The sequence below is a fragment of the Mastomys coucha genome, unplaced genomic scaffold (genome assembly GCF_008632895.1).
Source record: "Mastomys coucha isolate ucsf_1 unplaced genomic scaffold, UCSF_Mcou_1 pScaffold4, whole genome shotgun sequence".
In the NCBI taxonomy this organism is placed as follows: domain Eukaryota; kingdom Metazoa; phylum Chordata; class Mammalia; order Rodentia; family Muridae; genus Mastomys; species Mastomys coucha.
This window is the reverse complement of record NW_022196910.1, coordinates 32,403,705-32,423,654: the sequence shown is the minus strand read 5'-3', so window position 1 is coordinate 32,423,654 and position 19,950 is coordinate 32,403,705. Positions and strand designations below refer to the sequence as shown.

The following is a 19,950-nucleotide window of genomic DNA, read 5'->3' as shown; positions in this document are numbered from 1 at the left end:
TATTTCTTTGAGGGTGCTATTTATGTCTTTCTTAAGGTCTTGTATTATCATCATGATAAGTGATTTTATATCTTAATCTTGTGTTTCCGGTGTGATGGTGTGGCCAGGACTTGCTATGGTAGGAGAATTGGGTTCTGATGATGGCAAGTGACCTTGGTTTGTGTTGTTTATTTTCTTATGCTTGCCCCCGGCCATCTGGTTAATTTTAGTGCTCCCTGCCCTTGCTAAATCTGACTGGAGCCTGTCCTTCCTTTGATCCTTGTTGTGTCAGAACTCCTCAGAGTCAAGCTGTCTCTGTGATCCTGTGATTCTGGGATCCTGGGATCCTGGGCTTGTTAGATCACCTGGGAGTGTTGCTTTCTCTGTGTGTTGTGGGACTGGCTGCAGAGCTTGTGCCCAAGGTCTGCTCAGAACACTAACCCAGACAGACTGGAAGGAACCTGAGTCACTGGGCTGGTGGAGTTCTTGTGTGCCTGTTCCGGATGGTCCCAGTTACTCCCAGTGTTGGGACAGATGTTGGCTCCTGCTCACCTCGATCCTGGGTGTGTCAGAGCGCCTGGGAGTGGAGCTTCCTCAGTGTGTTGTGGGACTGGCTGTGGAGCTTGCACCCAAGGTCTGCTCTGGACCCCAGCCCAGACAGACCGGAAGGTGGAATGAGCACTTTTAACTCTCAGTTATATTCTTTGGCAGTTAGACTTATCTTTCAAAATGCTGGTGAAATAAAGGCTTAAGTTGTCAAAAACTGTATAGCCTTGCCACCAGTAGACCTTTAGTGAAGGGATGTTTAAACATACCTTGGGCAGAATAGAAACCATTCTAGAAGGATGACGGTGAGTTAACCAAACAGTAAGCATGATGCAAGCACAGATGAACATTGTGGCATACATTGACCAGGGAGGTGTGTTTACGTTTTCAAGCAAAAGGCCCAGGAATATTACCAGAAATGCAGTGTTCAGTGTTCTTCACAACTATAACCACTTTGAACTCAGTCAACAATATGGAAGGGAACATTTTCGGTTAGCATAGAGGACTTCCTTTCAGCTCCTTTATGGCAAGGAAGCTCCATGGATGTGTGATCCTAAAGCATAATTTTAAAAACAAATATTTATGTTATAAAATGTAATATGTAACTCACAAATTGTATTAGTATGTATAAGCACATATGTTTAATAAAAAGAGCATTACTGTGAATATGTCCTCTAAACCCCCAAAGTAACCCTTTCCAAGTACTTTGTATTTGTCTCTTAATTAGATTCATCTTATTTTTTCCTTTCCTATAGTTACTAACTACTGTCTGAATCATTCCACTAAATATCGTAGCATATTCTTCACTGAATGTAATATCACTGCCTCCCAAGTTAAATATATACTTGTTATACTTGATTTATAAATGTATTTTTTTAATTTATTATGTGCTATTGAATGGACACAAAGTAAAAATGTAATCCGTGTTGTTTTAAGCCAGCTGCTGTATTACAAAGAAAATTAACAGTATAAAACAGGGACCATAAGACTACTAGAGATATCCAAAAATAACACTAGGAAGTGCATTTATCTGTTTTCCTCATCAACTCGAGGCAGCTGTAGTTGCTCGTATGTAACCTCTAGGAGTTCATCATAGCAGCCAACATCCTAACATGGGAAGGAAAGGGATCCATCATCTTCCAGCCCTAAAGCACAGTAGACAGTTAATGGATCTGGGGAAGGGAAGAGTCAGTTTTCTTTAAAGCTATGACTTCTGTTAGGTTGACCATGCTCCTCAGGGTGCCCTCTCACGTCAGAGTATATGGGAAGCATAAATTAGAGTCAAGATGTTCTTTTATTAAAAGGCAAAATAGAGGATATGAAGTTGGGAGAGAGGGACATAGGGATGTATCTGACAGGAGTTAGGGGAAGAGATGAGCACAAATATATTAAATATAACATATATACCTAAAAATAAAGAAATGCAATAATTGGTATTTAAAAGCATCTTAGAATTACTTTAGATATCACAGAATCCTTCTAGGTGAAGAATCCCAGGGCATAAGTATCACCTCTGTGGTGCTTTAAGTTAGGTATCAATAAGTGGCCATTACTCTTAAGAAATTACTTTTATCAAAATGAATGAAGCCCATTTATTAATGAAACTGATGCATATTTTCTTCCTTTGTATGACCAGGATTTGTCTTCCTCATGTTCTTTATCTTTCTTACAGAAGTCACCCCAAATGTCCCAGTGTTCTTAGACCATCCCTCATTTTGTGTTGCCTGTGTGACTGTATCTCTCTTGTGCCTGTATCTTTCATCACTGCTCAACCCCAGAATATTTTCCAAGCTTTATTCTTCCCAGTAGTTCATATTTCCTGGTTATTATTTCCATTCTTACCTATCATCTTCACTTTGGGTTCCACCTGACCCAATGCAGACACCCACAACCAACAGTACAAAGAAATTGCTAGTATTCAGTATGCTTCATCACAACATTCCTTCCATCTCTTCATGCTTACATGATGTTCCATGCTCACTCATTTATAATGATGCATTACTTGTTCCCTCTCCTCTGCTGCCTCTCACATAATCGTACATGTTGTTCAAGACATTGCTATCTCTGCATGGTCCAAGCCTGCATCTTAAAGTTAAATATAAGTTAATAAAAATATATGTCTTTTAAATCAAAATCAGTGACATCGGGTGTCTTCTATTCTAGGGAAATCATTTTAGAACAGTGGTTCTCAACCAGTGGTTTGTAACCCCTTGGGGGTGATGTTAAACAACCCTTTCACAACAGTCACCTTGGACCATTGGAAACACAGATATTTGCATTTTTTAAACAGTAACAAAGTTAAAGTTATGAAGCATCAACAAATAATTTTATGGTTGTGGGGTCACTGCAACACGAGGAACTGTATTAAAGGGTGCAGCATTAGGAAGGTTGAGAACAACTGTTCTAGAGTTTGCTGAGTCTCTCCTGATTCCATCAGGCTCCTACTAGAGGCTATTACTATATTTTCTCTATTACTATAAATTTAGACGTCACCAGAGAGTTTCCCCATCTGACATTCTTTGAAATCTATACCCTTAACATCATTTCCTAACTCCCCCGTACCCCCTGCTATTATGTAGAATGTTCTCACACTCTTAGTTCAAATGAAACTCTTCACTAATAGATACCTCTGCTCTGGATGGTAATGGACAACACCCACAAAGTTACTACCTTCTCCCCTCTCTGATTCTCTCTGTCTCTCCTATTACAATTTGCACATTACCATTAAAGAATATTCTTCCTACAAATTTGTAAAAACAGTAAGAAAAGCTCTTAACCCCTTTTCTTTAACTACCGACCACACTGTTTCTTACCTCCACTTTAAAACAAAGCTTTACATTTTCATTTGAACCTGCTCCATCGCGTATTTATGCCAGCCAACCATGCGTTTGTTCATAGTTCTGAGTTCTTTGTTCTCCTATGGAAAAGCATTTGACAGATGGTCACCCCTTCCTCCTGGAGGCCTATTCCCATATTTCTAGTGGATTCTGGCTCAGGCCACTCTTGCCTTCAGCCTTCTGGTAGTTCTTTCCTATGTATGGATCTGCTATCCATGTGTCCTTATGGACTCTTCTTTCGAGTCTTAGGGGAGGGGCAGGGGGTCAAATTTAAATCAGACAAGATTTACTGAGTAATTTACGGTTTTCCCTCCAATTCTTTCCTTAAACACATATCCCGGTTCACTTTTTAGTCTTAGTATTTGTTATAGTATCGCTAGGGCTCACACACATTATTTGTGTATTCAATAGAATATAAGCTCTAAGAGACCTGATACTAGGACTGATATCTGTACTTTTGGCCTTCATTGTATAGAAACTGCTCAGTAATTAGGCTGCACTGACCTGGAACTCACAGAGACCCACTTTTCTGCCTCTTCAAGGTTGAAAGCATGCAGCATCACTCCCAACAAGAAACTCATAATTTTAAAATTCATAATCAAAGAACTGCAGAACACAGTTGGTTTTAACTATGTTTAGACTGAAATGTTTTTCAGTACTTTTTTTTCTTAAATTTTTCATCAGTATAAAATTTCTTTTTTTCCCTTTAGTTCTTATATATGCAGTAAGAAATGCCAGAATGCCTTGTTTGTTTCTCTATTTCTTGAGATGTCCATGGTACCTGTTCCCCAGTGAACAAATTTTGGAACTGAGCTGACCCACACCCGCCCACACTCTGACTCTCTGCTGGGAGTCACTTATGTAATAGATCAGGCGCACAGCATTAATTCTCTAACTATGTTACTTTTATAATTATCATTTAATTTTTCTCTCGGGTGAACCAAGAAGTTATCAAAGCTTTTTAAACTTATATTTTCCCTAAATTAAAGTATCAAATTACAGGCATTAGAGCATAGCTTAATTTCTATGAGTCATTTCAAGACACTGAAATTAGATTTAAGTATTATATAGAATGGACATTAACCATTTATGACATAAATGGTTTACAATTTAATTAGATAGTTGTGGAGTATTCATAAGGTACTTCATTTCAAGAATAACTAATATGTAGTAGGAAGAAAGGATCATGCCTCTTGTTTCTTACATCAAAGAACTAGAAAGATATGGCTTCATATAATTCTAGAGAAGTGCATTTTATCTTGACTGTTCAGATGTCAGTCACAGGTAACAATGAGAAGCAGCCTAGTCAAATATCATGTCTCAGGTTGTTATACTGTGCATACAAAATTACTTCTTTCAGAGAGTGGCAATGTATTGCATGAAATGTATTCGACACACACTTTTATAACTCTTAAAGCTCCCTAACTTAGTATAGAATCTTAAGGAAGTCATAGTTACCATAGACAAATTTCTAATTGAGTCTGAATTGATTTGCTTGTCTCAGCCTTTCCTTCCAACTTTCACTTTGGTTGTAATTTGAGAGACTGCTGGGAAAATATCCAGTTGATGTGTTTGATGCTAGCACTGTGGGGACTTTGGGCATCTGTGATTATTCCTTGCTTGCCTGTTTCCTTTTTTGTATTTGCATTCTCCACCAAGGAAGGGAAAGCTGAAGGAAAGAGTCGTGGGTTTTTCAAAATAAGGAAGCGATGAGACATTGATAGATTGACTATGTATAAGCATTGCAAAATCTGTATTATATAAGAACATGAAAGAAAAATATGTCATCAGGTCAGTTATTAAGATCTTATAGATGTAAAAGCAATGCTGACTGGACATGCCTTATTTAGGAGATGATTGATGCTACCTGGTTAGAGCTATTCCAGATACTAACTTCGCAGAGTATGCACGGGCTGGAGAGCTCCTTAGGTGGTGGTGCCTGAGTCTGTACCATGTGTGGGAGAAATTCTGCCACTCAGCACGCCTTGGTGTACCGTGAGTGTAGACCCACAGGCTACAGTTATTTATTTTACATTTGCAGCAGCTGTGATACTTTGGCAAGTGTAATGGCTCAGAGTGTAGCATGGCGTCACCTTGGTTGGTGTATCCTGGTGGAATATGTTCTGAAATGACCTGTAAAGACCTTGCATCATCATTTTTTCCAGAAGATATTAACAAAGATCCCCACCCTATAGAAGTGCAAATAGAATAGTGTGCGTCAGGTAGTGTCCACATTTTACTTTTAATCCCTGGAGGATGTATAGCTTTTTGAGGAACTGCTTTACTCCTGGTTTTTCATGTTTGGTCTGGTCATGCTTGCTTAGAGCATGAGAAATACTTTCCACTCGCTGTGTGCACAAAAGCTGTGGTTGGCTTACTCAGGAAAGTGTGTGTGTGTGTGTGTGTGTGTGTGTGTGTGTCTTCCACTTGTTGCCTTCCTATGTCATGTTAAAATGTGATTCTTCTGACTGAAACTCATCCCTAATTAATCCTGTGTGTTCACATCCTGTCTGCTTTGTAACAGCGAATAAAAGTGATGTGGCCTGCCTGTTATGAATTGAATATCTGATTATCTCCAGGATACATAGGCTGAAACCCTTCTCCTAAAGTGATTGGAGATGGAGCCCCTCAGAGAATCGATAGAGCTTGATTGATTAGGCCTTGAGAGTAGAATCCTTAGGATGGGACTGAAGCCTTTTTAAAATAGTGGAACCCTGAGGAATGCTGCCATCTCTGCTCTGTGTGTACACACCAAGGAAGGCCAGGCATGAGAACCTTGCTGATTATCAGTTGTCACACTTCTAGAGTCTGATTGCCAACATGAGAAATACACTGGGCCAGTGCATTAATGGGGACTCGATTGCAGCAGTTGAGGGATGGTTCAGAATGTATTAGTCTAAATCATTCTAATCTACTGCTTTGAAATCACTGACATGTTCATTTCCATACTTATAAGCAGGGAATATTTCCAGTAAATCTTATTCGGGAACAATTCTGTCTTTTCTGCATTACATAAACCATCATCACTCACCTACCTCCCATAGTATCAGTGAATTGAAAGCATAAAAGAGAACTAGAGAAGTGATCTGCATTAGTTGAAATAATTTCCCATATTGGATTGTTTGGCATCTTTTGATTCCTGTTCCTGCATATCTTTGGTTATGTCAGTATGATATATCTGAACCATATGATAAACATATACTCCCCTGATTTCTTATATGTGTAATAATGATCAATTTTCATTTTAAAAAGGCCAAGAAAGTGAGATTCTACTCCTGCCATTCATGACGATTGAGTTCCTAAATATTTTAGGTACTAATATTAATTTCTGACATATTTCTGACATATGATTTAATGACATGGTAGTGACCAGTTCCAACTTCTCAGAATAAATAGCCCTTTATCACAAATATTCAGATTCATGCTTGAACAACCTGGTCAGCTGGAATCCATTTTCAGAAATGTGACTGTAATTGAGAATGTCTGCACATGCTCCTTCTTCATCTCCATGCTAAAGCTATTAAATACACTGTAGAGTCAATTATATTGCTTGAATTAATAGGCAAAGCAATTGGTTCAAAGATTTGCTGGAATCTTGTAGCATGTATCTAGGTAAATGGGGGCAGACTGAGCTTAGTTTTGTTTGCTTTGGACACACAGACAATGCTTGTCTGCTCTATTTTCAGTGGTGAAGAGCAAAAGTGTGATGGTTTCACTTCCTAGGATGAGCATTGTTGTTACTGAAAATCAAAATGAACAGTGTACTGGTTACATTTTACAAATGCCCCCTTAGGTAGTCCATTTGTGAGCTAGGAAAGACATCCCTATAAAACAGAGGGCATTAGGAAATGCAACTTTGAAGTAGCATCTTTTCAATGTAAAGTAACGTCTAGGGCCATGTTCTTAATCTAAGGGATGCACTTTAAAGTCTGTTAGCGATAACTATCACCTTGGAGATGGTCCCATTACAATGACTGTTGGCTCACCCGCCACACCACAGCTGCTGACATTTTGACTACCATGAAAATGAATAGCGCTCCACATTGTGGCAATCACTCTGGTCATAAAAGTTAAATGAACATTCCTGGTGTGCCCCGCGGGACCTGGCAGATGTAGGAAGCAAAGACTGAGTACACAGGATAAAATGTGTCTCTGACAGATTGAAACTACTCCCTTAATACAATATCGTGTCTTCCTTGTTACCCGTCTGTATTTTGTTTTATTCAAAAGCTATTTCACAAATACAAACATTCCATTGACACTGAGAATCATTTATATCATCTGTCAGGATCTGCTTTACCATTGCTGGATTTCACTGCTGTTATTTTTATTTTGTTCCATCTATGATTTCATAAATCTTTTTTTTTTTTTTTGTAGTGAGGCTTTAGTCAAAATTTGACTTCAGAGAACTGTTCTCTTTGCATGGAGAGCACTATGCTTATGAATTTTCATTTCACCCTGCTCTTCAGTGAAGAGCCTTCTGTGCATTGCATTAATAGTATATTGTTAAGTGTGGATTCCCCCCCCCCGAAGTTAGTTGGGCCACAGAAGGGTTAATATCAGAGCTGTCACTATAATCAGCATAATCTTCAAAGTAATTGAAATTCAGACCCTTATATAGTAGGATTACTGTCCATTACTTTTAGCTGTGTTCTCAGCAGTCTGCCAAAAATGCTTTTAAAATTTAAAAAAAAAAAGGATTTCTATGCCACCTATTAATTAAAAAAATTTATGTACACTCTGATTTCGCATATATAAATTCCTGCAGCAACCAGTTAGTATATCTTGTCTCATAGCCTTCTACCCAGACATAAAAGCTTTCTTTCCACTTCCCTCACAGCTCTTACTACATTCCACTTAGACACATCTTTCTTTACTTTCCAAGGGATGCATTTGTCATCATGAGCAGGCCTAAAAACTGAGGACAGTGAATCCTTCCCATGTGATCCCTGTTGGCACTTACTTTAATGTATAGATGGCAGTTTTATCCACCTCCTAAGTTTGAGGGATATATATATATATATATATCTTAAGGTAAATAGCAGGATACACTAAAAATGAACTAATTCCACATCTATTTTAAAATAAAAGCTTTTTGCCCGTTACTTATCTAGTGTGTAGCCAAGTACTTGACTTATAGGTGTACAATAAATACATTTCAAGTTAAACTAACGCTGGTTTAGAATTGACCATTGCTTGGCCAGTTTCTTCTGCTGGACCATACAGAATTTCAGCAAGCATTCATTGAGTGTTTCATTCTTATGCCAGTGTCTACCTCTAGCCGTGTAAAGACAATTGAGATCAACTCAATGAGTTTTTCACCCTTCAGTGAAGAAGACAGACATGTATAACAAGCAGCTATGATTCATTGTGGTAAATGTTGCAGTTAATGTATGCAGGCAGTGCCATGGGAACACTGGAAGTCAGCAGTGAATAGAGATTGCTGTCCACTCTGGCTTCCTATTGTTTGCTTTAATGAACAGTTTGTCTGAGAGAAAGGAAGAAGGACATTGTTAGAAGAGCCCTGTATGGGAGGAATCGATGCTTTAAGGAGCACGTGACAGAAACAGATGTCTAGGAAGACCAGACAGAACAGGGAATATTCATTTTGAATGCCAGATTTTAAAAGACTGCTTAGAACCAAGGCCGAAGGATCTGGATACTTTCTTATAGGCACATCTTGCAATCTCTGAAACACCATTCCCCACCACTCTTATTAAAAGAAAGAATATTTAAGTAGGAGACATGCAGGAGTAGAGAGGAAACTGAACACGAGAGAAGCATAGGAGGCTGTGGTTTAGAAATTGGACAGGATGCCAGTAGAAATATAAGCACTTCAGAGGGGGAATGAGCAAGTTTATTTATCATCCTAAACCTCAATTATTTTTTTTCTTGTTATCTTTTAATGGATCTGAAAGGGAAGCCATCGAGCAAGGCATCTAGACAAAGGCTATAAGTAAAGTTTATTCTCTATGCTGGCTAATTAGTAGATACTATTGCTCTCCTGCTACAATGACCTTGGATTTTACATGATTATATGGTCATACGGCTCTTCTCGCTCAAACATCCCCACACATGAAAGGTGAACCTGTTTCAAGGAGTCTCCATTTTGTTTATGAAAGATATTTCTTAACTTTTTTTAAAAAATAACTTTTTAAAAAATTGTTTTGATTTCTGAGACAGGAACTCATTCTGTAGCTCAGGCTAACTTCAAATATATTTATCTCAGTCTGCCAAATGCCGGGTATGTAAACTTCAGCCTTCACTCCTGGACACACATTTCTGTTAAGAAACACTGCTAGCAGGAGTGATGGTATACAGTTGTAATCTCAGCATTTGGAGGGCAGAAGCAAGAGAAATGTGGTTTTAGCACCAGCCATTGCTACATAAAGAGTTCTAGGATAGTCTAGAACCTGAATAGCACTGACTCAAAAAAAAAAAAAATACAAAAACGAAAGCTATGTAGTATTATTCATCCATTCCTGTATCCTCTCCTCTACTTTGTTCTCCCACAAGACCCAGTTTAACCCTTCCTAATCAATTATTTTCATTTAACCTATCCAGCCACAAGCTCTGAGAACTACAATAGTTGTTTTTGAGCCATATTAGTTGTTATTGAAGCCGTTGTAGTTGCCTGAAAAGATATATGCCTACTTGTGCATATTTTTTCCTAGTGGGATAAACAACATGGGAATAACCAACCAGTTCCTGACTCAATTTTGAGCTCACTCCACTATATGTAGACAGGAGAATATGCTACTATTTTGCTAATTGTACATAGTATTGAATCAACTCCTAATGACTTATTATACCTACAGAGTAGCTCATATTTAATGCCTTCATAAAAAAAAACACAACAAAATAAAGCAAGAAAAAAAAAAACCTATTTGGAATATCATGCTGATTCCCACAGATGCCCATGGTGAATCAAGATGCCGAGAATAAGAGACTATGAACAGCTCAGTGCTTAATGAAACATCTGTGTTACACCTCATTCCAAGGCTCTAATGTCATTACAGAATATGTGATAAAAAGATGATAAAAATCCAGAGGTGGGTGACTACTATGAAGTATTGGTTTTCAAACATATTTGTGCAATTTCACATGTGGGCTCACACTCACAGCAATTGTGATAACATGTACAATAAGACCTGTGAAGGTTCAAACCAGACAAGATTCCCAGTATAAATAGTGGAAGTCAGCACAAAGTTCTTCCTCTAGTTGAGGAATTTCTAACAATTGATAGCTTCTTGGAGAGGAATAGCCAGGTGTTTGTTTGTTTGTTTGGGTTTTTTGTTGTTGTTGTCTTTTAAAGTGTAGCTCTTAAGAGATAGGCCATACTTTTAGAGAAGACCACACATCCAAGATTATATGGGCAGCACAAATTGGAGTCAATGGATTAAAACAGAAAGAATACAAAGTTGTGTAAGTATGAAAAAGGAGGGCCTGGGAGGAGTTAAGAAAGGGGGACATAAATATAATCAAAACACTTCATACATAATTTTCATAAAAGAAATTTTAAAATGAGATAAAAAGGATAACATGAGAGAAGAAAAGAACTAGAAGAATAAGAGGCGAAAATGCAGAAGAGTCAGAAAAATCTGATTTTCAGGCTTGGGAACCATCAGAGAACCATCGATTCCCCCCTCCTATGTACTCAAGCGCATCAGATTCACTTGTGTAGTTTGTGTAACTTAAATATCTCTCTTAAATTTCTTCTGTTTAGGCTGAGTCTTGGATTTGTGAGGGCCCATATTCTTATCTTTCAGATATTTCCATGTAACTGAAAACTCTCAGCAAACTCACTTTGTCCACAGATAGACCAGAATAGATATGTTACTGAAGGTTCATTGTAGGAAGATCATAGACAAATGAAAATGTTACTTCTCTAGTAACCAGTGAAATTAAGCACAGACTAGGCTATAACGTCCAGCTTATTACAAATAAGTTGGAAGGTATTGACTATTATTAAGGCTATGGTATGGTATTAAGGCTATATTTAATGGTATAGACCTATAACAATATGTTGATCCAGTGCTCCTCTGTGATCCAGCAACTCTACTCCTAGAGGCCACTCCATAACTGTGTGTGTGTAGAGATTCACAGGAAAGCAACAAGTGATCATTTTTAAAGAGTTCTGATTCCCACCAGGAAGAGATGGAAGTAATGCAGTCCAGTACAAGTGACAGAACTAAACCACAAATGCTAATCAATCAAAATGATGTATGGATGGGCAAAAAGTACAAGCTGCAGGTACACGCATGGCAGAATAGCATTCCATGTTGGGTGATGAGTGTCTGGGTTATATAACTTAAAACAGCTTTGCATTTGCTGTGGGTACACACACACAAATGGTTATGAGGCACCCTTGGGTGAGAACTGTCCATTTCAAGATAGTGCTTCTGTTTTGGAGATGTTCAAGAATAAAGCATTGAGGCAGCCAGGACCTTCAGCCTTCATGTGTGTTAAGAAGGTTACATTGGTTAAGTGTGGGTTCATGGTATTTGTTATGGCCTTTGAAGTGTGTGTGTGTGTGTGTGTGTGTGTGTGTGTGTGTAGCAAGAAAAAGCATAGGATTTGACTCATCTTTATTTGACTCTGCCAGTCATTATCTGGTCAGTTAGCTATCTTTTTCTGTCAGAGAAATTGTATAATATAGGTTTTTTTTTAAGGGATTAAGGATTAAAACCAAGAAAAAGAAAAAAATGTGGAAGGGTCTCCCTTGTTTCTCTGGCTTTTTTTTTTCTTTTTGTAGCAGTTGCTGGCATAAAATTTAAGGTCTCACACAGGCTAGGCAAACACTCTACAGTTGGCCTACACCACCAACTTCCCAGGGAAAAGATTTAAGAGATATTTATAAAGGTCCATTTACACAAACTTAACAATTGAATATGATGTGTTTGAATATATAGGAGGCCGGGATCAAGACTGCTATATCTAGGATTGTAGTTTGGGGATAGACCGTTAGTTGGGCAATATAGGAATAACAATAACTTCTAGACTGAAGAATATAGTGTATCTGGCATTATGCTTTTTTGTAAAACCTATATTAAAATCATTAGTAATTATACATTAAATATTATATACATGCAGAAATGTTCTTTCCATTATTGTTTCTTAAACTATTTATCCACTAGTTTTCGAACATAATGGCACAGTCGTTTTTTTCTTGTTAATTTTGTTGAGTAAGCAATTTCAACCAAATACATTTGAATGGCATCCTGTAGACCTCATTTAGTTATTTGGTAACTATTTTTATAAGGAGTGAGTATCCACTAATAATTTTTAACTATGTAAATTTATTTGCTTGAAAATCATATTCAGAAGGAGAGTTGAAGGTAAGTATCTTGGAAACCTTCCTCAGATGCACAGTATATGAGGTAGGGGACCATTCCCCCTAAGGGCTTTCTCTTTCAAATGGTATCTGGTTCCCACAACAGTAAATATCCCACTCTATAAATAGTTTCAGCAACATGAGTAGATTCTTTGGGAAGAAATCAATAAAACAGATTGGAAATAAAGGCATTTAATAGGTAGAAATATTGGTTACTATATTCTATTTTCACTTTCCCATAGTTGCTCCCATGAGAGAGGAGTAGCCACAGGGTCTAATGGAATATATACCACTTAGTGTTTTTCTTCCTCTGGAACTTCCAAGGACTCTCCAAACTTCTATATTTTAGCCCTGTTCCCAAGAGAATTCCCAAGTCTGTATCCATTCACAGTACCACAATTTTTCCTTTAGAAGTTTCTTTCCAATATTACAAGATACAACAGAAAAAGTCAACTCCTGTTCCCAAAGAACTTCATTTTTGAGTGTCTCAAGGAGCTTGGACTATAATCAGACCTCCACAGTCTTGCTGCCGTTGCTCTAACCTACCCCAGTAGATATCCATCATTTTAATTTCCTCCTCCAACATAAGAGAATAAAGCCAAAGACCACAGTAAAATAACAAGGCACGACTCTCTAGAGACTTGAGAAAGACGTCATATGCTGCCTCCACATGGCTGCCAGTCATCCCAACTGATGTAACACATCTGTCGTCTTCAAGGAAGTAATCAATGTCTGGTTCTCTGTTCTAGCCTGCAAAGAAGGAGGTGGCCTCATTTTGTTGTATTAAACCAGGAGCCCTGTGTTACAGGGCTGTAAGCTGCTGCCTGCCATGGTTAACACGTTGAAAATTTCATCATCAGCTGTCTTCAATAAAGACCATGTGTGTGTGAGAGAAGACATTGGCACTTTTGTTTATGTGTCTCATCCCAACCCATGGGTTGCAGCTGGCAGAGAGCAAAGCCACCAGAACGTAATAGGATGGACTTCCACCCTAAATTCTTGCATTCACTTCCATAGCTGAAGAGGCTTGCAGGCTATTTAGACACCGGTCACATGCTATCTCCACAGCCTTTCTTCCTGTCTCCTAGCATTTAATCATTTACAGCTCTGTTAATAAAATTTCATTTGGACATTTACTGTCTTAAGTAATTATATGAACAAAAGGAGAATTCTACTTTACAAGGGGATAGATAACATGATCTGACATACTTTGTTCTACAGGCTTTACCTGTTCTAAGTGATTTCCTTATAAAAGCTGTAAGATGATAACATCTTTGATCTAGAAGTGACCTTCATAACAGCACTTCTAGTATTTTAATGGAAATAACTATAACCTGAGGATCTATTTAAAATTCACATTCTGACTCGATGGGTGGGGCCTGAAATTCTCATCTTCTGCCCTGCATTGAGGTGCTGCCACGACTATTTTCTGAACTCATCTGTGTAGCTAGAAGGCCAGAAGGTCTCAGGACAGTGGGCATATATTAATCCTCAGCAGCCACTGCTCTGGAAGGTATATGTGGCAGGCTTGGGAAAATAAACCATGTCTGTTAATATATATATATATTTTTTTTAGTAAAGACTTAAATTTATTTATGTCCAAGTCACTGTTGACACTTTCAAAGTGATTGCTTAAGATGCCAATATCCATTATTTCAGTGATGTTTTAGCAGAACTGTTTGTACATTTCATTGCTTGCCATTACGTTGGAGAAGCTATAGGGTGTTGTAAGCAGTATGTTGTACAGATTTTTAAATTTCTAAAGTAATTTCCCTAATAAAAGTGGTATTTCCATTCATTACAAAATGTCATAATGATAAACAAATATGCAACTACTTAAAATATGTGTGTTCTTAAATATGCATATACCTAGTTTTACACATTTTTTTATTCTTTATGGAAAGCAGTTAACAAATAGGAATGAATTTCTTTGATGTCTACCATCCCACATTAACTTCATAGTATCAAATTATGGTTATTTTTATTTAGAGTAACATGCTCCAGTGACACAAAATTAAATTCATGACAAAAATACCATTATAAGTAGCATCTAGAAATCATCCACCAAACAACTGTAACTTCCTTCGTGTGTTTTCTTACAATAATAATAAATTCTGGTATTTTATTTAGCATCTGGTGATAGGAAGATTATTCCTAAGGACAGAAGAACCTTGGGCTCTGGTGTAGAAAAACAATAATACAGTAATGTGTGTAACTTGGTTAGTGTACTTCCCCAGCTAGTTTTTATTCCTGTCTCTTAGAGGAAGAGCCTGAAAAAGACTAGGAAGTGAGTAGAGGCACAAGCAGCCTAGAAGGCCTGGTGCATGTTCAGCACACTCGGAAGGAGAGTTTGTTTGCAATTTTGAAGCAATAAGCCAAAATAGGGAAAGGCAATATGTTTCCATTCTCATATAATCTTTTTAGTAACTAGATGAAACAAATAATTCTGTCATCAAACTTGGACAAGAACTGAGATCCCAAGACAACACCCAACTTGCCCAGACATACGTTTCTCTGCGGCAGAGCTAGCATGTGAATCTAGGCTATTTGAATGTATAATCCCTGAGTGTACAGACAAGCTTTGTCTATAGAAATTTGATGCATACACACTATAGGTAGAGACCTATCAGTAACATGGCAATTCAGGAAATAAAGGCTGTCCCACTGAGCCATCTGGTTTCTCTCAGCCCACTTCCAGGGCTTCTCCTACTTCTGGTTAACAAGGAATGGCTGCCAACAGTGATCCTCCTACCCACTTTTAACATCTCTAGTAGTTGAGGTTCTGAATATATGCATACCAAAGTTTAGGAGCTGTGTTAGTGGCAATCATGCTAAACACTGTGAGGAGACATAATTCAGAAATATGTTCAGGCATCAGAGGAGCTCAAGGTAATAATGGTGGTGTGATAGCAGAATTCCTGTAGATTATGTAGGTGGTGTTAATTTGGTTTCCAGTGTAGCACTTCACACTGCCATTCAATTTAGAGCTGGGTATATTTGAATTGGTGTTTAAAGTTAGAAACTAACCATCTGTATTTTTTTCTTCATAAATACTAAGTCATTCTAGCCAAAGATGGGTGAAAGGTCAGACAAAGCTTATATTTGTGATATAATTTTTTGGGAAAAAAAGGAAGTAGAAAAGTTTGAAAATAAGGGCTAGCAGTTTGGATTTAAGAGAAATTCGATGTGTATACAGAAACATTCTCTAGCCACTGAACTCAAAATTATGAAAATTACCAAGAAGCATTTAATGAACTAGAAAAAAAATGGCCATGACATTTGCAGTGTCTACATAGTGACAGTATTCTGCCACATGCTTTTTTAGAAACATTTAGAAATTTGGTAGAGGGGTCTTAGGCTACATCACCAAGGACAGGATGGTTACGTAAGAACTCAAACTCAGATCTCTTAAGCTTGGAAGCTGATCATGGTTTTTCCCCTTTGTTTGTTCTGGGCAGATCTACTCTTTCTAGCATTGATTGGCTCAGAAATAATTGTTTTTACAGTATACAGTAGGATCTATTGAATTCAGCTAAAAAATGCATGCATTGTAAAAATACTAAATCATAGAATGGTTGGACATTATCTTTGGCTTCTGCACAGAGTGAAGGACAACTAATGGTGGGCATTATCTTCAAAAATGAATTCACACTCATAGCATATAAACAGTGTTTATCTGATTTGTGAACTATGCATTAATGTAGCTGCCAAAAGTTTGCTTCTTATTAACAAGAGCCTCCTAAGGACCCGACACAAATGGAGCAGCAGTTTCTCTGTTTGTAGATAGCAAACAAAATATTTTTCCCATCACGATATACTTTCATGAACAGATATGTGAGAACTTGGAGACAAAAATCCTCATATTAAACTATGGTTTCCATAATCCCTTTTTTAAAAAGTCATTCCAATTTTTTTACATGACAGTTTTATATTTTACTTGCCATGGTGACTGAAATGGTTTAAGCATTATTTAAGCTTTTTTTTTTTAACTCTTCCTTAAATATTTTTCAACAAGTAATAAAAAATGGATTTATTTAAGTTACATTTTCCTACACCTTATGTTTAATCTGTTTTGGTATTGTTTACCTTGATATATTTATATAACATTCAGCACTAGAAAAATCTGATTATTTTAAAATTCTAAATGTGAGGGTCTTATCTTGCTAGGAAATATTTTAATTTAGGTTTCAGAAAGATGTTAAATTTAAATTTTTATTCGGAAAATATCAGTAACTCTCATAGCCTAATGTTTATATACATAGAGCCTAGGAAGACAGGACGTGGACATAGATATTTTCACTTTGCACTCAGATTTCTCATTTTTGAGGTACAATTTTAGTTGGTTTGCTTTGCTCAGATAAGCAAGGCTTCCATGCTATAACTGTGCTCTCTGCTTTGTTGCATTGGAACTTGAACCCAGAGTTCCAGGCACACCAGGTAAGCACTCTGTCACTAAGCTGTTTTTGAGAATTTTTTTCAAGAGATCAGTTCTATATGAAAGTATATTTATTTAAATTTGTTTGTTTTGTTTGTTTCTAAACATGCTACCTGCCCTATAGCTCTCACAGTATATCTGAGAATGTCCTTCAGCTCCAGATAAGGTTATAGGGGTATACTGCCATGACTTGAGAAAGTTTAAAAGTCTTTTTTTCCCCCAAAACAGGCTGTCTAGGATATCCAGTCTTTTTATATCCAGGTTTTTCTATTAAATAAATAAAAAAGATACATTTCTTAACTACCTATCCTAATCCTATTTAAAGTACATAGCTACTGTTTGAAGATATGCATACTTTCTGTCTCTATTTCTATAAACTGGCAAATTACTTCTCTCAGATGCCTCTAAACATGGGAATCGTGCATGGGAAGTTGAGGACTTTAGTCCTCCATGAAGGAGCTCTTGCAATGGCCTCCTTTTCACTCACTTCCTCTCTCTTCTTACAGTACCCTGCTGCTCTCATGAACCTAGGGGCCATTCTGCATCTCAATGGGCGACTGCAGAAGGCTGAAGCCAACTACCTGAGGGCTCTGCAACTCAAGCCAGATGATGTCATCACTCAGTCCAATCTCCGCAAGCTGTGGAACATCATGGAAAAGCAAGGCTTGAAGACCTCCAAGACCTGACACATGAGAACTAACCTTCTCCTATGCTTGTCAAAGCTGGCTTCATTAACAGACAGAACTTCCTAGCAGTGCTGTGATAAAAGCTCACTGACCATGTCAACCCCAGGACAGAGGTCATCATGGTTACTTCACTGCTGGGAGAATCCACTTTGCTATGGGCACAGCCCTTAACACCAAAAAGGGGAACATTGAGAACCTCTGGGAGAGTGTAATTGTTACCCGTAGACTGTAAACCAGAGCACTTAACAGGATTTTGAAGCATTCTTAGAAAGTAGAGGGATCTCAGTTGTAGACATCCACTTTTGAGGAAGAATTTGAAATTCTATTGTTCCTTAAACACTGTGAGAGGAAGTCAGAGAGCCCATCCAGCCACAGGGAACTCTTAAGGGGATTAACACACAGTGTGAATCCCAGTGAGCTACCGGTTGTCCTTATGCTGCTGTCTTCCCTCCTTGGGACAGCCTGCTTATTGATTGCTGAAGCTAATCAAACTTTGGTTTTAACAGTGTGTCGGGATCTGTCAGAATCTCCAGTTGTTTCTTGACTCATGCACATAAACATTTTATGGTTTGAATGTCCTAGGCTTCCTAGTACTGAACATCATTTGTTTGTCATGTCTTAAAATGAACGTGTGGAGAAGAGCTAAACACCCATACAGGAGATAGGAAACGACCTAGGGTGGCCTTGTGTGTGTGTGTCACAAAGGCATTTTCATTTTGTCAGTATTTTCTCCAACGCTTTTTGGTAGATCTCATTGTATTCATTCTTTTGAAATTATCTTTTTATGATGTCCGTTCCTGGTTACTATACATGTTGTTCACTATGGCTGAAAAAACAATGGGGATACTCTAAGTGTTCCAGTCCTAGTAACTAATCATGACTATATAAGACATAATCCTCCATGCTTCCAAGCCAAGGGTTGTTATAATAACTCAATGCAGGATAAGTACATAAGGATTGACCTTGTGTTTTGGATAGAGCTGGTATGAAATACCCATTGATTCCTAGCATACCTAAACATCAATGCAGATAAGTCCTGGAGGATTGTGTCATCTTGCTCTTCCTGAAAGATGTCAAAAGTAAATTATTTTAAGGATACCATAGAGTAAGCATCAGCCTGCATATATCTTCATCTTCTGCCAAACACCTTTCTCAGTTCAAAGATATTTTCCAATAGAAAACTGAGTGTTTTATTTCCTTACCTGCTATTAGGTATTTCAGTGATCATTTCATAAGTTAAAAGCTATAAATGAAAAACATTTTTTTCACATTTTTGCCTTGTACTCAAACTTTACTACTAAAAATTAAATTCTCAGAATACCAGTCTATTAGCAATCTCTTTGTAGAGAAATTAACTATTCTGTACCCAACATATTTATTTATTTATTATCCAACCATAGCAAAATAACAAAACAAAACAAAAAAGATTTGTTAAAATAGCTATTTCCTTTCTCTCCTTCCCTTTGATACTCCATGTATATATATATATGATCAGTGATTCCATTAAAGGGAAGCTGGACATGAAAAAATACTATGTTTTCTCCCTATAGTATGTACCATGTCATATATCAAATACAGTGGATAATGAATTTGAGGTAGTGTTCCAATGACATTAGTTTCTGTGAGAGAACAGATGTAGTGAGAGTTTTGATGGAGTTTATGAGAAGGCCCTCTTTAAAGTCTATATTACTCTGTAAACATTTCACTCAAGGGCCAGAAGTTAAAGTATAACTAAGTCACTGTGTTGTCAGAATAATATTTAACATTAACAACAACAAACCCATAGTCAAACCAAAAAAATAGTGGGTTGAAGTCTACATTTCATTTCTAATGCATTGGCAATTTGGATGACAAAGAAATTTAATATAAGGCTGTAAAGATAAATTCAGTGTCTAACCTTTTTTTTTATTTATTTAAATAGTTGTTGTGGCATTCTAGTCTTTACATTTTATGTCTGTCTTGTTCCTGTCCCTTCTTTCCAACACTTGCTTTCTGTAGGTTCACTGAATGCATAATAGCCACATTTCACATGACTCAACTCCCAAGTGGTGTTAATCATTGGGCCTGTGTCATAAAATGCATGGATCTTTAATACCTACATGTCCCTGACACTTTTCACTACAGGGCTGGACT

At 37.5% G+C, this 19,950-nt stretch overlaps 1 protein-coding gene across 3 annotated transcripts in view; it reads left to right on the top strand.

Annotated features, from left to right (window-relative positions):
* Nucleotides 1-19,950, top strand: part of Tmtc2 (transmembrane O-mannosyltransferase targeting cadherins 2) — a 405,577-nt gene that overhangs the window by 385,420 nt on the left and 207 nt on the right. For all 3 annotated transcript variants that reach the window (XM_031349236.1, XM_031349237.1, XM_031349238.1), the window contains one exon: nucleotides 17,638-19,950. This exon is cut by the window's right edge and continues 207 nt beyond it. In XM_031349236.1, the coding sequence (XP_031205096.1) occupies nucleotides 17,638-17,817 (180 nt within the window). In that variant the 3' untranslated portion in view covers nucleotides 17,818-19,950. The remainder of the gene's footprint in view (nucleotides 1-17,637) is intronic.